Source organism: Oncorhynchus keta, chromosome 12 (genome assembly GCF_023373465.1).
Source record: "Oncorhynchus keta strain PuntledgeMale-10-30-2019 chromosome 12, Oket_V2, whole genome shotgun sequence".
In the NCBI taxonomy this organism is placed as follows: Eukaryota; Metazoa; Chordata; class Actinopteri; order Salmoniformes; family Salmonidae; genus Oncorhynchus; species Oncorhynchus keta.
Window position 1 is genome coordinate 53,692,668 of NC_068432.1, and position 24,342 is coordinate 53,717,009.

At 45.8% G+C, this 24,342-nt stretch overlaps 1 protein-coding gene across 1 annotated transcript in view; it reads right to left on the reverse strand.

Moving 5' to 3' along the window:
• Nucleotides 1–24,342, reverse strand: part of dcc (DCC netrin 1 receptor) — a 681,343-nt gene that overhangs the window by 474,084 nt on the left and 182,917 nt on the right. The window contains exon 2 of the mRNA XM_052458625.1: nt 19,265–19,612. Within this exon, the coding sequence (XP_052314585.1) occupies nt 19,265–19,612 (348 nt within the window). The remainder of the gene's footprint in view (nt 1–19,264; nt 19,613–24,342) is intronic.

The window sequence follows — 24,342 nt, forward strand, 5'->3', positions numbered from 1 at the left end:
AGGGTGTTTATAATGATTCAGGCATTCTTCACTAATGGTGAGCCCCCCTCAGCGCTCAGACACACCTAATGACAGGTAGACAGGGGCTGTATCACAAACGGCAGCACATTCCCCGATAGGGCTCTGTATAAGCAACAGGGTACCATTGGGAACACGGACATCAGATTCCGGGTTAATGACAGGCAGGCACATCAATTAAAGGGACACCTAGTCAGTTGTACAACTGAATTCCTTCAACTGAAATGTGTCTTCTGCATTTGACACAACCCCCTCTGAATCAGAGAGGTGCTGGAGGGGGGGGGTGCATTAATCGACATCCAAGTCTTCGGCGCCCGGGGAACAGTGGGTTAACTGCCTTGCTCAGGGCCCGGGGAACAGTGGGTTAACTGCCTTGCTCAGGGCCCAGGGAACATAGGGTTAACTGCCTTGCTCAGGGCCCGGGGAACAGTGGGTTAATTGCCTTGCTCAGGGCCCGGGGAACAGTGGGTTAACTGCCTTGCTCAGGGCCCGGGGAACAGTTGGTTAACTTCCTTGCTCAGGGCCCGGGGAACAGTGGGTTAACTGCCTTGCTCAGGGCCCAGGGAACATAGGGTTAACTGCCTTGCTCAGGGCCCGGGGAACAGTGGGTTAATTGCCTTGCTCAGGGCCCGGGGAACAGTGGGTTAACTGCCTTGCTCAGGGCCCGGGGAACAGTGGGTTAACTGCCTTGCTCAGGGCCTGGGGAACTTTGGGTTAACTGCCTTGCTCAGGGCCTGGGGAACAGTTGGTTAACTGTCTTGCTCAGGGCCCGGGGAAAAGTGGGTTAACTGCCTTGCCCAGGGCCTGGGGAACAATAGGTTAACTGGCTTGCTCAGGGCCTGGGGAACTTTGGGTTAACTGTCTTGCTCAAGGCCCGGGGAACAGTGGGTTAACTGTCCTGCTCAGGGCCTGGGGAACTTTGGGTTAACTGTCTTGCTCAAGGCCCGGGGAACAGTGGGTTAACTGTCTTGCTCAGGGCCTGGGGAACTTTGGGATAACTGCCTTGCTCAGGGCCTGGGGAACTTTGGGTTAACTGCCTTGCTCAGGGCCCAGGGAACATAGGGTTAACTGCCTTGCTCAGGGCCCGGGGAACAGTGGGTTAATTGCCTTGCTCAGGGCCCGGGGAACAGTGGGTTAACTGCCTTGCTCAGGGCCCGGGGAACAGTTGGTTAACTTCCTTGCTCAGGGCCCGGGGAACAGTGGGTTAACTGCCTTGCTCAGGGCCCAGGGAACATAGGGTTAACTGCCTTGCTCAGGGCCCGGGGAACAGTGGGTTAATTGCCTTGCTCAGGGCCCGGGGAACAGTGGGTTAACTGCCTTGCTCAGGGCCCGGGGAACAGTGGGTTAACTGCCTTGCTCAGGGCCTGGGGAACTTTGGGTTAACTGCCTTGCTCAGGGCCTGGGGAACAGTTGGTTAACTGTCTTGCTCAGGGCCCGGGGAAAAGTGGGTTAACTGCCTTGCCCAGGGCCTGGGGAACAATAGGTTAACTGGCTTGCTCAGGGCCTGGGGAACTTTGGGTTAACTGTCTTGCTCAAGGCCCGGGGAACAGTGGGTTAACTGTCCTGCTCAGGGCCTGGGGAACTTTGGGTTAACTGTCTTGCTCAAGGCCCGGGGAACAGTGGGTTAACTGTCTTGCTCAGGGCCTGGGGAACTTTGGGATAACTGCCTTGCTCAGGGCCCGGGGAAAAGTGGGTTAACTGCCTTGTTCAGGGCCCGGGGAACTTTGGGTTAACTGCCTTGCTCAGGGCCTGGGGAACTTTGGGTTAACTGCCTTGCTCAGGGCCTGGGGAACTTTGGGTTAACTGCCTTGCTCAGGGCCCGGGGAAAAGTGGGTTAACTGCCTTGTTCAGGGCCCGGGGAACAGTGGGTTACTTGCCTTGTTCAGGGCCCAGAGAACTTTGGGTTAACTGCCTTGCTCAAGGGCAGAACGACAGATTTTTACCTTGTCAGCGCGGGGATTCGATCCAGCAACCTCTTGGTTACTGACCCAACGCTCTAACCACTAGGCGATTATTCCGCTGGCTGGTGATTGGTTGGTCAATGTCAAAGTTCAATGTGTTCAGAAATGAATGAATGAATGAATATAATGTCTTTATAAGTTAACAGTCCTCTTTGATGCTGTTGAATGACATTATATTGCTGTATATATTAGACATATGTTATATTAAAATCAATTTTCATTAATATTCATCAAACTGAATAAGATATTGACCCAATACGAACAGTAGTAAAAATCACTATGAATTCACTGGAATTCGCCGGAAGTCAGAGGATGTGTAGATGTAGGAAAGTAGCATTATATTGAAATCAAATTGTCTTCTTCTGGGGATTTTTTTTTGGTGTACTGCAATAGTAACAGTGAGACTGAACACTAGTTGTACCAGGGTCAGTGCCAATGCCAGTTCTGAATCAACTGGACACACCTGTTCTGATTCAACTGGACACACCTGTTCTGATTCAACTGGACACACCTGTTCTGATTCATCTGGACACACCTGTTCTGATTCAACTGGACACACCTGTTCTGAATCAACTGGACACACCTGTTCTGATTCAACTGGACACACCTGTTCTGATTCATCTGGACACACCTGTTCTGAATCAACTGGACACACCTGTTCTGAATCAACTGGACACACCTGTTCTGAATCAACTGGACACACCTGTTCTGAATCAATTGGACACACCTGTTCTTAATCAATTGGACACACCTGTTCTGATTCAACTGGACACACCTGTTCTGAATCAACTGGACACACCTGTTCTGAATCAATTGGACACACCTGTTCTTAATCAATTGGACACACCTGTTCTGATTCAACTGGACACACCTGTTCTGAATCAACTGGACACACCTGTTCTGAATCAACTGGACACACCTGTTCTGAATCAACTGGACACACCTGTTCTGAATCAATTGGACACACCTGTTCTTAATCAATTGGACACACCTGTTCTGATTCAACTGGACACACCTGTTCCATTCTCTAATAACTCCCCCTGTAGACATTATGTCTGTTTCTAAGGAATCACACACACATCGTATGGTCACTCCGTCATCCTCCCACTGTCTGTGTCTACTGTGACAATCTCTCTCATCTCTCTATCTCTCTCTCTCATCTCTCCATCTCTCTCTCTCATCTCTCCATCTCTCTCTCTCATCTCTCCATCTCCTTCTCCATCACTCTGTCCCACGCCCTCTCTCTCTCCATCTCTCCCTTTCTCTCTCTCTCTCTCCTCTCTCCTCTCTCTTTCCTTCACTGGTCTGAAGAGCAACAACAGAAAGGAAAGTGAGGGAGATGGAGGTGGCATTAGGAGGAGGGTGACAGAGTGAGACAGCCACAAAGGGAAGATATAGGAAGATTGTGGGAGATTGAGACAGATGAACAGAGAAAGAGAGAGATGAGAGAGAGGTGGAGAGATGGGAGAGAGAGATGGAGAGACATATTTCCCTCAGATTACACAGATCCACAAAGAATTCGAAAACAAATCAAATTTTGATAAACTCCCATATCTACTGGGTGAAATTCCACAGTGTGCCATCACAGCAGCAAGATTTGTGACCTTTTGTCTCAAGAAAAGACAACAGGTCTCTATTTATTTTATCTTGTGTACTTTAACCATTTGTACATTGTTAAAACACTGTATATACAATATATATATACACAATATGGCATTTGTAATGTGTTTACTGTTTTGAAACTTCTGTATGTGTAATGTTTACTGTTCATTTGCATTGCTATATAGAGGAGACAGTAGGACAGGAAGTGTTGTGTTCCTGTCCGACCACCTCTCAGATGTACTGTATATATATATATAATATGACATTTGTAATGTCTTTATTGTTTTGAAACTTCTGTATGTTTAATGTTTACAATGTTTGCAATGTTAACACATGTTTCCCATGCCAATAAAGCCCTTAAATTGAATTGAATTGAATTGGAGAGATGAGAGAGAGAGATGAACAGAGAAAGAGAGAGAGAGATGGAGAGATGAGAGAGAGAGAGATTGAGAGAAATGAACAGAGAAAGAGAGAGAGAGAGAGAGAGAGAGAGAGAGAGAAATGAGAGAGAGAGATTGAGACAGATGAACAGAGAAAGAGAGAGAGATGGAGAGATGAGAGAGAGAGATGGAGAGAGAGAGAGAGAGAGAGAGGGAGAGAGAGAGAGAGAGAGAGAGAGAGAGAGAGAGAGAGAGAGAGAGAGAGAGAGAGAGAGAGAGAGAGAGAGAGAGAGAGAGATGGAGACAGATGAACAGAGAAAGAGAGATAGATGGGGAGAGAGAGAGAGAGAGAGAGAGAGAGAGAGAGAGAGAGAGAGAGACAGAGAGAGAGAGAGAGAGAGAGAGAGAGAGACAGAGAGATTGAGACAGATGAACAGAGAAAGAGAGAGAGATTGAGAGATGAGAGAGAGAGAGAGAGAGAGAGAGAGAGAGAGAGAGAGAGAGAGAGACAGAGAGACAGAGAGAGACAGAGAGATTGAGACAGATGAACAGAGAAAGAGAGAGATTGAGAGATGAGAGAGAGAGAGAGAGAGAGAGAGAGAGAGAGAGATGAGAGAGAGATTGAGACAGATGAACAGAGAAAGAGAGAGAGATGAGAGAGAGAGAGGCACTCAGCAGTTGGTCAGAGGTATTACAACACCAACCATTATTGACTATGTGAGTCATTCAATTCACCCGAAGAGCTTCCCTTTTAATTACGGAGAAATGTCACAGACATCCCAAGGGGGAATGGGGTGTTTGATTGGTCAACTTAAGACAACCAGCTTCCTGATGCAATGAGTCTTCAACACTCAGAGAGAAGGTTTGCAGAAAGCTTGTGTAATTAACGTGATATTTTATTCAATAATCGTGACTAATGGTTGATTGTTTCCTTGGGCTTTTTGTCTATTGTAACTTTAGATGGACAAGAGAGTCTGCTAAACGACTCACTAACTGACTCTGAATAAGACTGTCTGCTAAACGACTCACTAACTGACTCTGAATAAGACTGTCTGCTAAACGACTCACTAACTGACTCTGAATAAGAGAGTCTGCTAAACGACTCACTATAACTGACTCTGAATAAGAGAGTCTGCTAAACGACTCACTAACTGACTCTGAAAAAGACTGTCTGCTAAACGACTCACTAACTGACTCTGAATAAGAGAGTCTGCTAAACGACTCACTATAACTGACTCTGAATAAGAGAGTCTGCTAAACGACTCACTAACTGACTCTGAATAAGAGAGTCTTCTAAACGACTCACTAACTGACTCTGAATAAGAGAGTCTGCTAAACGACTCACTAACTGACTCTGAATAAGAGAGGCTGCTAAACGACTCACTAACTGACTCTGAACAAGAGAGTCTGCTAAACGACTCACATCGACATCGATGGAACAGTAGTGGAGAGGGTAGCAAGTTTTAAGTTCCTCGGCGTACACATCACAGACAAACTGAATTGGTCCACCCACACAGACAGCATCGTGAAGAAGGCGCAGCAGCGCCTCTTCAACCTCAGGAGGCTGAAGAAATTCGGCTTGTCACCAAAAGCACTCACAAACTTCTACAGATGCACAATCGAGAGCATCCTGTCGGGCTGTATCACCGCCTGGTACGGCAACTGCTCCGCCCTCAACCGTAAGGCTCTCCAGAGGGTAGTGAGGTCTGCACAACGCATCACCGGGGGCAAACTACCTGCCCTCCAGGACACCTACACCACCCGATGTCACAGGAAGGCCATAAAGATCATCAAGGACATCAACCACCCGAGCCACTGCCTGTTCACCCCGCTATCATCCAGAAGGCGAGGTCAGTACAGGTGCATCAAAGCTGGGACCGAGAGACTGAAAAACAGCTTCTATCTCAAGGCCATCAGACTGTTAAACAGCCACCACTAACATTGAGTGGCTGCTGCCAACACACTGACACTGACTCAACTCCAGCCACTTTAATAATGGGAATTGATGGGAAATTATGTCAAATATATCACTAACCACTTTAAACAATGCTACCTAATATAATGTTTACATACCCTACATTATTCATCTCATATGCATATGTATATACTGTACTCTACATCATCGACTGCATCCTTATGTAATACATGTATCACTAGCCACTTTAACTATGCCACTTTGTTTACATACTCATCTCATATGTATATACTGTACTCGATACCATCTACTGTATCTTGCCTATGCTGCTCTGTACCATCACTCATTCATATATCTTTATGTACATGTACTTATCCCCTTACACTGTATATAAGACAGTAGTTTTGGAATTGTTAGTTAGATTACTTGTTGGTTATTACTGCATTGTCGGAACTAGAAGCACAAGCATTTCGCTACACTCGTATTAACATCTGCTAACCATGTGACAAATAAAATTTGATTTGATAACTGACTCTGAATAAGAGAGTCTGCTAAACGACTCACTAACTGACTCTGAATAAGAGAGTCTGCTAAACGACTCACTAACTGACTCTGAATAAGAGAGTCTGCTAAACGACTCACTAACTGACTCTGAATAAGAGTCTTCTAAACGACTCACTAACTGACTCTGAATAAGAGAGTCTGCTAAATGACTCACTAACTGACTCTGAATAAGACTGTCTGCTAAATGACTCACTAACTGACTCTGAATAAGACTGTCTGCTAAACGACTCACTGACTGACTCTGAATAAGACTGTCTGCTAAACGACTCACTGACTGACTCTGAATAAGACTGTCTGCTAAATGACTCACTAACTGTAAGTCTCTGTGAATAAGACTGTCTGCTAAACAACTCACTAACTGACTCTGAATAAGACTGTCTGCTAAATGACTCACTAACTGACTCTGAATAAGAGAGTCTGCTAAACGACTCACTAACTGACTCTGAATAAGAGAGTCTGCTAAACGACTCACTAACTGACTCTGAATAAGAGAGTCTGCTAAACGACTCACTAACTGACTCTGAATAAGAGAGTCTGCTAAACGACTCACTAACTGTAAGTCTCTGTGAATAAGACTGTCTGCTAAACGACTCACTAACTGACTCTGAATAAGAGAGTCTGCTAAACGACTCACTAACTGACTCTGAATAAGAGAGTCTGCTAAACGACTCACTAACTGACTCTGAATAAGAGAGTCTGCTAAACGACTCACTAACTGTAAGTCTCTGTGAATAAGACTGTCTGCTAAACGACTCACTAACTGTAAGTCTCTGTGAATAAGACTGTCTGCTAAATGACTCACTAACTGACAAATGAAGTGCGTTCGGAAAGTATTCAGTATTCACCCCTTGACTTCTTCCACATTTTGTTACATTACAGCCTTATTCTAAAATGTATTAAATAGTTTTCCCCCCTCATCAATCTACACACAATACCCCATAATGACATCACAATACCCCATAATGACATCACAATACCCCATAATGACATCACAATACCACATAATGACATCACAATATCCCATAATGACATCACAATACCCCCTAATGACATCACAATACCCCATAATGACATCACAATACCCCATAATGACATCACAATCCCCCATAATGACATCACAATACCCCATAATGACGTCACAATACCCCATAATGACGTCACAATACCCCGTAATGACATCACAATACCCCATAATGACATCACAATCACTCTAGAAAATAATTGTTTCTAATTTTATTTTCAGAACATATTACAAGGTTGCTTTCAGAGTCCCTACTGGGAAGTGTTATCTTGTTTCTGGGATAAAACAGCTAGTTTAAACATTTAGTTTAAAACTGTGTGGCACTAAAAGTGAAAAGTCACCTGCACATTAGCAGTCAGAATTGGCCTGTTAGTTATTTAGTTAATACAATGAAAGGCATTCAACACTTGAATTTAAACTCAGCTTCAAGCACCCGAACAGATTACTCTTCTCATAACGATACGAACAGACACATTTAAATATGCAACAGTGTAAATAACCTCTGCACTCCGCAATCAGAATTGGATCTTGACTTTGACCTTTTTAATGCAATTCACAACTAGTTCTGAGGGCGTATTAACAGAAAGCTGTCTGTCTGTCTGTCTGTCTGTCTGTCTGTCTGTCTGTCTGTCTGTCTGTCTGTCTGTCTGTCTGTCTGTCTGTCTGTCTGTCTGTCTGTCTGTCTGTCTGCCTGCCTGCCTGCCTGCCTGCCTGCCTGCCTGCCTGCCTGTCTGTCTGTCTGTCTGTCTGTCTGTCTGTATGTATGTATGTATGTATGTATGTATGTATGTATGTATGTATGTATGTATGTATGTCTGTGCCTGCCTACATGCCTCTCAGTCTCTGTCTGTCTCTGTGTCTTTCCATCCGTCTGTCATTCATGCGTATGAATCCGTTAGTTAAGATCTTCCTCTACTGACTGGCTCTTCCTCCCGTGGACATGCCACCTGTGCCGTCTGCCAACTTGTCACAGGGCCGCTGGCATCGCTGTCAATGTATTCCTGGCACGGTGGGGAGGGCCTGCGGCGCAGGGAGCAAGCACAGCACTACGGTGCAGCTTAACATCCAGAGACACACAGATTACGCTCTGAGAAGAACGTTTGACTCTCACTGAGAAAGTGATGGGATCATTAGGACGTCTCATCATTCAGTGTTGTTGAGATGGGTGTTTAAAAAATATAACTCTGGAAGGACAATATTTCAGTTACACTGATGTGATGATTTTGAAACGGCACCACGGCAATTCCATTATCTGGTGTTGTGTCCACAGTACCGTTCTAAAGCCAGCCTGTAGCTGAGAATACACCCATGAAAAGAGGCAAGTAGCGACCCCCTGTAGCTGAGAATACACCCATGAAAAGAGGCAAGTAGCGACCCCCTGTAGCTGAGAATACACCCATGAAAAGAGGCAAGGAGCGACCCCCTGTAGTTGAGAATACACCCATGAAAAGAGGCAAGTAGCGACCCCCTGTAGCTGAGAATACACCCATGAAAAGAGGCAAGGAGCGACCCCCTGTAGCTGAGAATACACCCATGAAAAGAGGCAAGGAGCGACCCCCTGTAGCTGAGAATACACCCATGAAAAGAGGCAAGTAGCGACCCCCTGTAGCTGAGAATACACCCATGAAAAGAGGCAAGTAGCGACCCCCTGTAGCTGAGAATACACCCATGAAAAGAGGCAAGTAGCGACCCCCTGTAGCTGAGAATACACCCATGAAAAGAGGCAAGGAGCGACCCCCTGTAGTTGAGAATACACCCATGAAAAGAGGCAAGTAGCGACCCCCTGTAGCTGAGAATACACCCATGAAAAGAGGCAAGTAGCGACCCCCTGTAGCTGAGAATACACCCATGAAAAGAGGCAAGTAGCGACCCCCTGTAGCTGAGAATACACCCATGAAAAGAGGCAAGTAGCGACCCCCTGTAGCTGAGAATACACCCATGAAAAGAGGCAAGTAGCGACCCCCTGTAGCTGAGAATACACCCATGAAAAGAGGCAAGTAGCGACCCCCTGTAGCTGAGAATACACCCATGAAAAGAGGCAAGGAGCGACCCCCTGTAGCTGAGAATACACCCATGAAAAGAGGCAAGGAGCGACCCCCTGTAGCTGAGAATACATGGATACATTATGAGCAAGTAACATTGGGTTGTTGAGGAGGATGTGGGTTTGTTTAATTGTTGGGTTTTTTTTCTGCTTTCCAAAAACATGGAAAAAAAATATGTTCTTATTGAAGACAGAGAAACAGACAGAGCAGTGATTGACAGCCAGTCATTCAGACAGACAAACAACCAGCCAGACAAACAACCAGCCAGACAAACAACCAGCCAGACAAACAACCAGCCAGACAAACAACCAGCCAGACAAAACAACCAACCAGACAAAACAACCAGCCAGACAAACAACCAGCCAGACAAAACAACCAACCAGACAATCAACCAACCAACCAGCCAGACAATCAACCAACCAGACAAACAACCAACCAGACAATCAACCAACCAACCAGCTAGACAATCAACCAACCAGACAAAACAACCAGCCAGCCAGACAAACAACCAACCAGCCAGCCAGCAAGACATACAAATAGCCAGACAGACAGCCAGTTATCCATATGCATGCTGTAATGTGAAATATTGTCTTATTAAATACAGACATACTATGGTTCCCAGACAGACAGACATACTATGGTTCCCAGACAGACAGACATACTATGGTTCCCAGACAGAAGGACAGACAGACATACTATGGTTCCCAGACAGAAGGACAGACATACTATGGGTCCCAGACAGACAGACAGACAGACAGACTATGGGTCCCAGACAGAAAGACAGACAGACTATGGGTCCCAGACAGAAGGACAGACAGACTATGGGTCCCAGACAGAAGGACAGACATACTATGGGTCCCAGACAGACAGACAGACAGACAGACAGACAGACAGACAGACTATGGGTCCCAGACAGACAGACAGACAGACAGACGGACAGACTATGGGTCCCAGACAGAAGGACAGACAGACTATGGGTCCCAGACAGAAGGACAGACAGACTATGGGTCCCAGACAGAAGGACAGACAGACTATGGGTCCCAGACAGAAAGACAGACAGACTATGTGTCCCAGACAGACAGACAGACGGACAGACTATGGGTCCCAGACAGAAGGACAGACAGACTATGGGTCCCAGACAGAAGGACAGACAGACAGACTATGGGTCCCAGACAGAAAGACAGACAGACTATGGGTCCCAGACAGAAAGACAGACAGACTATGGGTCCCAGACAGAAAGACAGACAGACTATGGGTCCCAGACAGAAAGACAGACATACTATGGGTCCCAGACAGACAGACAGACAGACTATGGCTCCCAGACAGAAAGACAGACAGACTATGGGTCCCAGACAGAGAGACAGACAGACTATGGGTCCCAGACAGAAGGACAGACAGACTATGGGTCCCAGACAGACAGCATATCCTTGTCTGCACCACATTGGCTGAAATATGTTGAGAGTGTACGGTCATGATGCCAGACTCCTCGACGGCTGTTCCGAGTCTGACTGACTCTTCAATCACAACCGAAGGGGACTCCACTTGGCTGGATAATGCCACGCTCAAGATTATCCTTTTAACAACATGGCTGACGACAGCTGCCAACTGGCATCACTTAAAAGAACACCAATGTCACTTTCAGTTGACGTTCCTCACTAGCCTGCTAGCCTAGTGGCGGTTTCCATGGTTTCACCAGGAGACCAATATGTCCTTTGGGGGAAAGGTGTAGGGGAAGGGGGGCTCATCTCGTTTTTCCTAACAGTAGAGAAAAGGAAATGTAATTTAAAGATATCTCTGAACTGTCAGAAGACATCCCATGGTAAATCATGTGTCATGGATGGGTTTTACCATGAAATAGGGTGCCTATTTCAGCACATTAAGCCAAACTGTTTCTGGTAAGGATGAGTGCAGTCTAACCATGTCATGTCCTTGGGCTGACCTGATCGAGAGCTCATCTACTTATCTCTCCAACTGGTCTGTCTGGTCTGACACACTGGAGTATTCTGTGTCTCTCTCTGTATCTGTCTGTCTCTGTCTCTCTCTCTCTCTCTGTCTCTCTGTCTCTCTGTCTCTCTCTCTGTCTCTCTCTGTATCTGTCTGTCTGTCTGTCTGTCTGTCTGTCTGTCTGTCTGTCTGTCTGTCTGTCTGTCTGTCTGTCTGTCTGTCTGTCTGTCTCTCTCTGTCTCTCTGTATCTGACTGCCTGTCTCTCTGTATCTGTCTGTCTGTCTGCCTGTCTCGCTGTATCTGTCTGTCTGTCTGCCTGTCTCTCTGTGTCTGTCTCTCTTTGTATTTTTCTGTCTGATGTTTGTATTATGTCATGTGTTGCTACCATGTTGTTGTCATGTTGTGCTGCTACCATGTTGTTGTCATGTGTTGCTACCATGTTGTTGTCATGTTGTGTTGCTGCCATGTTGTTGTCATGTTGTGTTACTACCATGTTGTTGTCATGTTGTGTTGCTACCATGTTGTTGTCATGTTGTGTTGCTACCATGTTGTTGTCATGTTGTGTTACTACCATGTTGTTGTCATGTTGTGTTGCTACCATGTTGTTGTCATGTTGTGTTGCTACCATGTTGTTGTCATGTTGTGTTACTACCATGTTGTTGTCATGTTGTGTTACTACCATGTTGTTGTCATGTTGTGTTGCTACCATGCTGTTGTCATGTTGTGTTGCTGCCATGTTGTTGTCATGTGGTGTTACTACCATGTTGTTGTCATGTTGTGTTACTACCATGTTGTTGTCATGTTGTGTTGCTACCATGTTGTTGTCATGTGTTGCTGCCATGTTGTTGTCATGTTGTGTTACTACCATGTTGTTGTCATGTTGTGTTACTACCATGTTGTTGTCATGTTGTGTTGCTGCCATGTTGTTGTCATGTTGTGTTACTACCATGTTGTTGTCATGTTGTGTTACTACCATGTTGTTGTCATGTTGTGTTGCTGCCATGTTGTTGTCATGTTGTGTTACTACCATGTTGTTGTCATGTTGTGTTACTACCATGTTGTTGTCATGTTGTGTTGCTACCATGTTGTTGTCATGTTGTGTTACTACCATGTTGTTGTCATGTTGTGTTGCTACAATGTTGTTGTCATGTTGTGTTGCTACCATGATGTTGTCATGTTGTGTTACTACCATGTTGTTGTCATGTTGTGTTGCTACCATGTTGTTGTCATGTTGTGTTGCTACCATGTTGTTGTCATGTTGTGTTACTACCATGTTGTTGTCATGTTGTGTTGCTGCCATGTTGTTGTCATGTTGTGTTACTACCATGTTGTTGTCATGTTGTGTTGCTACCATGTTGTTGTCATGTTGTGTTACTACCATGTTGTTGTCATGTTGTGTTGCTACCATGTTGTTGTCATGTTGTGTTGCTACCATGTTGTTGTCATGTTGTGTTGCTACCATGTTGTTGTCATGTTGTGTTGCTACCATGTTGTTGTCATGTTGTGTTACTACCATGTTGTTGTCATGTTGTGTTGCTACCATGTTGTTGTCATGTTGTGTTGCTACCATGTTGTTGTCATGTTGTGTTGCTACCATGTTGTTGTCATGTTGTGTTGCTGCCATGTTGTTGTCATGTTGTGTTGCTACCATGTTGTTGTCATGTTGTGTTGCTACCATGTTGTTGTCATGTTGTGTTGCTACCATGTTGTTGTCATGTGTTGCTCCCATGTTGTTGTCATGTGTTGCTGCCATGTTGTTGTCATGTTGTGTTGCTGCCATGTTGTTGTCATGTTGTGTTACTACCATGTTGTTGTCATGTTGTGTTGCTACCATGTTGTTGTCATGTGTTGCTACCATGTTGTTGTCATGTTGTGTTACTACCATGTTGTTGTCATGTTGTGTTGCTACCATGTTGTTGTCATGTTGTGTTGCTACCATGTTGTTGTCATGTTGTGTTACTACCATGTTGTTGTCATGTTGTGTTGCTACCATGTTGTTGTCATGTTGTGTTACTACCATGTTGTTGTCATGTTGTGTTGCTACCATGTTGTTGTCATGTTGTGTTGCTACCATGTTGTTGTCATGTTGTGTTGCTACCATGTTGTTGTCATGTTGTGTTGCTACCATGTTGTTGTCATGTTGTGTTGCTACCATGTTGTTGTCATGTTGTGTTGCTCCCATGTTGTTGTCATGTGTTGCTGCCATGTTGTTGTCATGTGTTGCTGCCATGTTGTTGTCATGTGTTGCTGCCATGCTATGTTGCTGTCTTAGGTCTCTCTTTACGTGGTGTTGTGTCGTCTCTCTTGGCGTGATGTGTGTTCCTATATTTATGTTACTGGTTTTACATTTGTAATCCCCGCCCCCGTCCCCGCAGGAGGCCTTTTGCAAGGCTGTCATTGTAAAAAGTGTTCTTAGCTGACTTGTATGTGGATGTGCATATATGTGTGTGTGTGTGTGTGTGTGTGCGTGTGTGTGTGTGTGTGTGTGTGTGTGTGTGTGTGTGTGTGTGTGTGTGTGTGTGTGTGTGTGTGTGTGTGTGTGTGTGTGTGTGTGTGTGTGTGTGTGTGTGTGTTGTAGATGTATCTCCAGATGGAGAACTAACCAACAGCCCGGGAGCTTGCTAGCCTCCCACAGAGTCAGCAGAATGCAATTCTTACTCACATCTACCTCCCGATGCTGTCAACAGTTCTACAACAGCAGGGCTTCCGTCTACCTCCCGATGCTGTCAACAGTTCTACAACAGCAGGGCTTCCGTCTACCTCCCGATGCTGTCAACAGTTCTACAACAGCAGGGCTTCCGTCTACCTCCCGATGCTGTCAACAGTTCTACAACAGCAGGGCTTCCGTCTACCTCCCGATGCTGTCAACAGTTCTACAACAGCAGGGCTTTTACAGTGTGTTCAAATCAAATGTATTCATCCCATACATAGTTTCCAGCAGGTATCTGGCACAGCCAGAAGAGGACTGGCCACCCCACACAGCCTGGTTCCTCTCCACCCGGCACAGCCAGAAGAGGACTGGCCACCCCACACAGCCTGGTTCCTCTCCACCCGGCACAGCCAGAAGAGGACTGGCCACCCCACACAGCCTGGTTCCTCTCCACCCGGCACAGCCAGAAGAGGACTGGCCACCCCACACAGCCTGGTTCCTCTCCACCCGGCACAGCCAGAAGAGGACTGGCCACCCCACACAGCCTGGTTCCTCTCCACCCGGCACAGCCAGAAGAGGACTGGCCACCCCACACAGCCTGGTTCCTCTCCACCCGGCACAGCCAGAAGAGGACTGGCCACCCCACACAGCCTGGTTCCTCTCCACCCGGCACAGCCAGAAGAGGACTGGCCACCCCACACAGCCTGGTTCCTCTCCACCCGGCACAGCCAGAAGAGGACTGGCCACCCCACACAGCCTGGTTCCTCTCCACCCGGCACAGCCAGAAGAGGACTGGCCACCCCACACAGCCTGGTTCATCTCCACCCGGCACAGCCAGAAGAGGACTGGCCACCCCACACAGCCTGGTTCATCTCCACCCGGTACAGCCAGAAGAGGACTGGCCACCCCACACAGCCTGGTTCCTCTCCACCCGGCACAGCCAGAAGAGGACTGGCCACCCCACACAGCCTGGTTCCTCTCCACCCGGCACAGCCAGAAGAGGACTGGCCACCCCACACAGCCTGGTTCCTCTCCACCCGGCACAGCCAGAAGAGGACTGGCCACCCCACACAGCCTGGTTCCTCTCCACCCGGCACAGCCAGAAGAGGACTGGCCACCCCACACAGCCTGGTTCCTCTCCACCCGGCACAGCCAGAAGAGGACTGGCCACCCCACACAGCCTGGTTCCTCTCCACCCGGCACAGCCAGAAGAGGACTGGCCACCCCACACAGCCTGGTTCCTCTCCACCCGGCACAGCCAGAAGAGGACTGGCCACCCCACACAGCCTGGTTCCTCTCCACCCGGCACAGCCAGAAGAGGACTGGCCACCCCACACAGCCTGGTTCCTCTCCACCCGGCACAGCCAGAAGAGGACTGGCCACCCCACACAGCCTGGTTCCTCGCTAGGTTTCTTCCTAGGTTTTGGCCTTTCTAGGGAGTTTTTCCTAGCCTCCGTGCTTTTACACCTGCATTGCTTGCTGTTTGGGGTTTTAGGCTGGGTTTCTGCACAGCACTTTGAGATATCAGCTGATGTGCGAAGGGCTTTATAAATATATGTGATTGATAAAAGGGGCAGTGAAATGAGGATGTGCTGGCTTCCTCAACAACGCATTGTCCACCCTTTGGGTAGTGGACAAGTGGACACGTCATGCGAGTGTTCACAGTTACAGTCACTCACCCTTCTAGATAACTTGAAACAGTCCAACCAGGTCTTGTGTCTAGCCAACGCATTTAGCCAATTATCTTCAACCGGCTGGTGTGAGACCGTGGCAAATTTGGTTTGTCATTGGGGCTTGTTAGGGCCCGTCAATAAATTACACAATAGAAATGGGACAATGTCTACATGTCGCACATCTTTTAGTTGTCTCGTTCAATTATTTCAATATTTGTAGGTGCATTTCTACAATGTATAGTTAGTTGGTTTGTGTTTTTTTAAGTCTTTGAAATTTGGAGCTATTGACATTTAAAAAATATATATTGTCCCGTGTACAATGTGTAATTTACTGATGGTGCCTAACTAGCCTCATAGGGATATCGAATGTCAAACCAAATTGACCACGGGCATTACGATCGGGTCGCGTGCAGCTGCAGTTAGAATTGATTATTCCTTAGGTGTTGCCAGCTGTGCGCGTGTGGGCAGGGTTGAAGAAAGAACGAACCCAAGGAAAACTGTCAAGGTACCCTTCATACCATGACATCCCCTTTGTTCATATCATCTGACAAATCTCCGTTTTGGAAGAAACTCACTTTATGAAAAAATAATGATCCTATTTACACTTTATAGTAAATGTTGACACTAGCATTAATGTTTCTGACTCCTGTAGATGCCACAGAGGCTGTTTTCAAAACCAGAAGTAGCTTTTTAGGGGCAGCCACTCTTTAAAGGGTCAATCTGCAGTAGCTAAATCAATTGTACTTATAAATGAATGATATGTACCCATTGATTCTTGAAGAGTTTAACTCAGAAATGCCTCATGAGCTTAGTTCAACTGTCGTACCCCATCAGAACCCAAAATATAAACTTCTTTTTACTCCAAAGTACATGTAAACAAAGTACATGTAAACAAAGTACATGTAAACAAAGTACATGTAAACAAAGTACATGTAAACAAAGTACATGTGAACAAAGTACATGTGAACAAAGTACATGTGAACAAAGTACATGTGAACAAAGTACATGTAAACAAAGTACATGTAAACAAAGTACATGTAAACAAAGTACATGTAAACAAAGTACATGTGAACAAAGTACATGTAAACAAAGTACATGTGAACAAAGTACATGTAAACAAAGTACATGTGAACAAAGTACATGTGAACAAAGTACATGTAAACAAAGTACATGTAAACAAAGTACATGTAAACAAAGTACATGTAAACAAAGTACATGTAAACAAAGTACATGTAAACAAAGTACATGTGAACAAAGTACATGTGAACAAAGTACATGTGAACAAAGTACATGTGAACAAAGTACATGTAAACAAAGTACATGTAAACAAAGTACATGTGAACAAAGTACATGTAAACAAAGTACATGTGAACAAAGTACATGTAAACAAAGTACATGTAAACAAAGTACATGTGAACAAAGTACATGTAAACAAAGTACATGTGAACAAAGTACATGTAAACAAAGTACATGTGAACAAAGTACATGTGAACAAAGTACATGTAAACAAAGTACATGTGAACAAAGTACATGTAAACAAAGTACATGTAAACAAAGTACATGTGAACAAAGTACATGTAAACAAAGTACATGTAAACAAAGCACATGTAAACAAAAAAACTATATGGCCTCGGAACATGGTTAAAACCATCATTTTGATTGAATGGATTCCTTGCCGCCTCTACACTCTAACCACCATGGTATCCTGCCGCCTCTCCACTCTAACCACCATGGTATCCTGCCGCCTCTCCACTCTAACCACCATGGTATCCTGCCGCCTCTCCACTCTAACCACCATGGTATCCTGCCGCCTCTACACTCTAACCACCATGGTATCCTGCCGCCTCTCCACTCTAACCACCATGGTATCCTGCCGCCTCTACACTCTAACCACCATGGTATCCTGCCGCCTCTACACTCTAACCACCATGGTATCCTGCCGCCTCTACACTCTAACCACCATGGTATCCTGCCGCCTCTACACTCTAACCACCATGGTATCCTGCCGCCTCTACACTCTAACCACCATGGTATCCTGCCGCCTCTACACTCTAACCACCATGGTATCCTGCCGCCTCTCCACTCTAACCACCATGGTATCCTGCCGCCTCTACACTCTAACCACCATGGTATCCTGCCGCCTCTACACTCTAACCACCATGGTATCCTGCCGCCTATACTGTACACTAATGTTGAGGAATAGGACAGATAGATGAAGAATAGGACAGATAGATGAGGAATAGGACAGATTGATGAGGAATATACCTCTGATAGATGAAGAATAGGACAGATAGATGAGGAATAGGACAGATTGATGAGGAATAGGACCTCAGATAGATGAAGAATAGGACAGATAGATGAAGAATAGGACAGATAGATGAAGAATAGGACAGATAGATGAGGAATAGGACAGATAGATGAGGAATAGGACAGATAGATGAGGAATAGGACAGATAGATGAGGAATAGGACAGATAGATGAGGAATAGGACATATAGATGAGGAATAGGACATATAGATGAGGAATAGGACAGATAGATGAGGAATAGGACAGATAGATGAGGAATAGGACTGATAGATGAAGAATAGGACAGATAGATGATGAATAGGACAGATAGATGAGGAATAGGACAGATAGATGTGGAATAGGACAGATAGATGAGGAATAGGACAGATAGATGAGGAATAGGACAGATAGATGTGGAATAGGACAGATAGATGAGGAATAGGACAGATAGATGAGGAATAGGACAGATAGATGAGGAATAGGACAGATTGATGAGGAATATACTGATAGATGAAGAATAGGACAGATAGATGAAGAATAGGACAGATAGATGAGGAATAGGACAGATAGATGAGGAATAGGACAGATAGATGAGGAATAGGACAGATAGATGAGGAATAGGACAGATAGATGAGGAATAGGACAGATAGATGAGGAATAGGACAGATAGATGAGGAATAGGACAGATAGATGAGGAATAGGACAGATAGATGAGGAATAGCACTCTGACAGATAGGAAGGTAAGAATGTGCATCTTGTGGTGTTAAGGAAAACCCCTAGATATGAGGTCCCAGAAAGAAGGGCACTAGACACAAGGGCACTAGAAATACTGCCCTGGAAAGAAGGGCCCTAGACACAAGGACACTAGAACTAAGGCCCTATAAATAATTTGAGACGTCCCTCAAGAAACCAATACAAAACTGGATATAAGATGATAATACTATCTCACAATAGTTTTATATTCAGAGGGGTTAAATGCAGAAGGCACATTTCGGTCCAAGTCATTCGGTTGTTCAACTGACCAGGTTTCCCCCCTTTTCCTTTCTCTACGACCTACGGTATGAAATCCCCTCTTGATTTGGAGCATACATACCACAGCTCTCACCACCCTCAACAAGTGCAACCTATAAAAAAAACTTCCCCCGAAGCCGAGTGAAATGGAGGACATTAGTCACTGTTTACAGGATTAACTAAGTAAAGGTCTTACCAGAGACTGTGACTTTAGCCGTGCGACTGACTATGGCCCCCACTCCCTCCAGCGCTGCCAGACACTGGTAGAGCCCCTCGTCAGGTCGGTGGTGTCGTGAGTGAACCACGTTCTGGACCACTAGAGACCCGTTAGGGAACTGCTGTCTCCTCTCGTCCACCACGGCGCTGAGCAGCACCCCGTCCTTCTTCCAGACGATAACTGGAATACCCTGATCTGACTGAGCCTCGCAGTCCAGCTGGAGAACACCGCCCCGCAATGTCACCGTGTCCTGGGGTTCCAGAACCAAGCTGAAGTCCAAGAACACCTGGCCTGTCTGGGACGGAGATGACGATGAGGTCTCTGCACCTGGAGGAAAGAGAGAGGTGGAGGAAGGAGAGGTTTAGTCTCAGAGCATAGGATCATTGATGAGTCGATTGTATTCAATACATAGTCCTGCCTCAATTAAAGTTGGTAACAAACTGGAATCATAAAATACAAGGTGTGATACGGCACCTAAAATTATACCACTAAACCACTGGACCCAAGTCCTACCCGAAAACATTGCTTTTTGTAAGATTTCTTTTATATTTTATAAACTACCCACTAGCACAAACCTCATATCCAGCTACCCACTAGCACAAACCTCATATCCAGCTACCCACTAGCACACACCTCATATCCAGCTACCCACTAGCACAAACCTCATATCCAGCTACCCACTAGCACAAACCTCATATCCAGCTACCCACTAGCACACACCTCATATCCAGCTACCCACTAGCACACACCTCATATCCAGCTACCCACTAGCACACACCTCATATCCAGCTACCCACTAGCACACACCTCATATCCAGCTACCCACTAGCACACACCTCATATACTACAGACTATAGTACTGCAGTCATATCTACTACAATAATACTACAGACTACTGTCATATCTACTACTAAGCACACATATCTACTACATACTATAGTACTGCAGTACCAGCACACTACAATACTATAGTACTACATATAATACTACAGACTATAGTACTGCAGTCATATCTACTACAATAATACTACAGACTATAGTACTGCAGTCATATCTACTACAATAATACTATAGTACTGCAGTCATATCTACTACAATAATACAGACTATAGTACTGCAGTCATATCTACTACAATAATACTACAGACTATAGTACTGCAGTCATATCTACTACAATACCACTACAGACTATAGTACTGCAGTCATATCTACTACAATAATACTACAGACTATAGTACTGCAGTCATATCTACTACAATACCACTACAGACTATAGTACTGCAGTCATATCTACTACAATAATACTACAGACTATAGTACTGCAGTCATATCTACTACAATAATACTACAGACTATAGTACTGCTGTCATATCTACTACAATAATACTACAGACTATAGTACTGCCATCTGTCCACATATCTACTACAATAATACTACAGACTAGGGTACTGCAGTCATATCTCTACAATCTAACCACCACAGACAGTACTGGTACCAGACTGCCGCCTCTACACTCATAACCACCAGGGCAGTCATATCCTGCCGCCTCTACACTCTAACCACCAGGGTACCCTGCCGTCTCTACACTCTAACCACCAGAGGAGGCAGGATACCCAGGTGGTTAGAGTGTCAGATCTACTACCTGGTGGTGATGGAGGTAGATATGTATAGGGGGAAGGAGACAGGGATACTGGAGTGATGGAGGTAGATATGTATAATAAGGTGACAGGGATACTGGAGCGATGGAGGTAGATATGTATACAAGGTGACAGGGATACTGGAGACGATGGAGGTAGATATGTATAGGGGGAAGGAGACAGGGATACTGGACTGCTGATGGAGGTAGATATGTATAGGGGGAAGGAGACAGGGATACTGGAGTGATGGAGGTAGATATGTATAGGGGGAAGGAGACAGGGTTACTGGAGTGATGGTAGGTAGATAGGGTATGATGGAGGGAAGGAGACAGGGATACTGGAGTGATGGAGGTAGATATGTATAGGGGGGGAAGGATCTACTAGGGATACTGGAGTGATGAAGGTCGATATGTATACAATAAGGGGACAGGGACTATGGAGTGATGGAGTAGATATGTATAGGGGTACCAGGGACAGGGATACTGGAGTGATGGAGGTAGATATGTACAGACTGTAGTACTGCCATCATATCCACAGGGTATGTGTGTGTGTCTACACTGTGTGTGTGTGTGTGTGTGTGTGTGTGTGTGTGTGTGTGTATGTTTTGGAGTGACAGTGTGTGTGAGTGTGTAGGGCCCTGTGAGGGTAGGGGTGAAATAGTGTTGTTGTCCTCGGAAAAGATATTGTTAGATATGTTTCCACATGTGGAATTGCATATTCTGTAATGTCATGGTTTTGCCATTGATGTTCATGTACAGAGCCTTCGGAAAGTATTCAGACCCCTTGAGTTGTTCCACACTTTGCTACGTAACAGCCTCATTCTAAAATTGATTCAAATACATTTTTTTTAAAATACTCAGCAATCTACACACAATACCCCCATAATGACAAAGGGAAAATATGTTTTCAGAAAAATACCTTATTTACATAAGTATTCAGACCTTTTGATATGACGTTACAACACGAGTTACTGTTTACCACATGGCCTCACATGGGAACCCTTAAAGAGATGGGTGTGGTCTAAGGCTTAAGAGGGTGTGAACCATGCTGAATGGGTGTGGTCTAAGGCTGAAGAGGGTGTGAACCATGCTGAATGGGTGTGGTCTAAAGCTTAAGAGGGTGTGAACCATGCTGAATGGGTGTGGTCTAAAGCTTAAGAGGGTGGAACCATGCTGAATGGGTGTGGTCTAAGGGGAAGAGGGTGTGAACCATGCTGAATGGGTGTGGTCTAAGGCTTAAGAGGGGTGAACCATGCTGAATATGGGTGTGGTCTAAGGCTGAAGAGGGTGTGAACCATGCTGAAGGGTGTGGTCTAAGGCTGAAGAGGGTGTGAACCATGCTGAATGGGTGTGGTCTAAGGCTGAAGAGGGTGTGAACCATGCTGGGTGTGGTCTAAGGCTGAAGAGGGTGTGAACCATGCTGAATGGGTGTGGTCTAAGGCTTACTGGGTGTGGAACCATGCTGAATATGGGTGTGGTCTAAGGCAGGGTGTACTGGATGCTGAATGGGTGTGGTCTAAGGCTTAAGAGGGTGTGAACCATGCTGAATGGGTGTGGTAGAAGGCTTAAGAGGGTGTGAACCATGCTGAATGGGTGTGGTCTAGGATATGTAAGGGGGTGTGAACCATGCTGAATGGGTGTGGTCTATAGGTTAGGGTGGAAACCATGCTGAATGGGTGTGGTCTAAGGCTTAAGAGGGGGAAGGATGCTGAAGGGTACTGGTCTAAGGCTTAAGAGGGTGTGAACCATGCTGAATAGGGTGGTCTAAGGCTGACAGGGTGAACCATGCTGAATGGGTATGTATAGGGCTGAAGAGGGTGTGAACCATGCTGAATGGGTGTGGTCTAAGGCTTAAGAGGGTGTGAACCATGCTGAATGGGTGTGGTCTAAGGAGAAGAGGGTGTGAACCATGCTGAATGGGTGTGGTATAGGGGGTAAGGGGTGGGAACCATGCTGAATGGGTAGTGGTCTAAAGCTTAAGGGGACAGGGAACCATGCTGAATGGGTGTAGATATGTATAGAGGGTGGAGACCATGGGAATGGGTGATGGTCTAGATATTATAGGGGAGTGAGACCAGGGATACTGGGTGATGGAGGTAGATATGTATAGAGGGTGAAGGAGACATGCTGAATGGAGTGATGGAAGGATATGTATAGGGGGAACCAGACTGAATGGGTGTGGTCTAAGGCTGATGGAGGTAGACCATGCTGAATGGGTGTGGTCTAAGGAGACAGAGGGATACTGGCTGAATGGGGTAGATGGTCTAAGGCTTAAGAGGGGTGAACTGGCTGAATGGAGGTGGATAAGGCTTAGAGGGTGTGAACCATGCTGAATGGGTGTGGTCTAAGGCTTAAGAGGGAAGGAACCATGCTGAATGGGTGTGGTCTAAGGCTGAAGTATAGGGGGTGGAGACATGGGAATGGGTTATGGTCTAAGGCTTAAGGGGTGTGAACCATGGGAACTGGGTGTGGAGGCTTAGAGGGTATGAACCAGGCTGAATGGGACAGGGATCTGGAGTGAAGAGGGTCGACCATGTGAATAGGGGTGGGGTCTAAGGATACTAAGAGTGATGGAGGTACCATATGAATATGGGTGTGGTGTGGCTTAAGTGTGTGAACCATGCTGAATGGGTGTGGTCTAAGGCTTAAGAGGGTGTGAACCATGCTGAATGGGTGTGGTCTAAGGCTGAAGTGTGTGTGAACCATGCTGAATATGTGTGTGGTCTAAGGAGTGAGAGGGTGTGAACCATGCTGAATAGGGTGTGGTCTAAGGGTGAAAGAGTGGTGTTGAACCATGCTGAAAAGATATGGTTAGATATGCTTAAGAGGGTGTGAACCATGCTGAATGGGTGTGGTCTAAGGCTGAAGAGGGTGTACAGAACCATGCTGAATGGGTATGGTCTAAAGCTTGAGAGGGTGTGAACTTTGCTGAACAGCCTGTGGTCTAAAATTGATTCAAATGCTGAATGGGTTTTTCTAAATACTCAGCAGGGTCTAACCATGCTGAATAATGACAAAGCAAAATATGTTTTCAGAAAAATGCTTATTTGGTCTAAGTATTCAGAGGGTTTGAATATGCTGACAACACGAGTTACTGTTTACCACATGGCCTCACATGGGAACCCTTAAAGAGATGGGTGTGGTCTAAGGCTTAAGAGGGTGTGAACCATGCTGAATGGGTGTGGTCTAAGGCTTAAGAGGGTGTGAACCATGCTGAATGGGTGTGGTCTAAAGCTTAAGAGGGTGTGAACCATGCTGAATGGGTGTGGTCTAAGGCTTAAGAGGGTGTGAACCATGCTGAATATGGGTGTGGTCTAAGGCTTAAGAGGGTGTGAACCATGCTGAATGGGTGTGGTCTAAAGCTTAAGAGGGTGTGAACCATGCTGAATGGGTGTGGTCTAAAGCTTAAGAGGGTGTGAA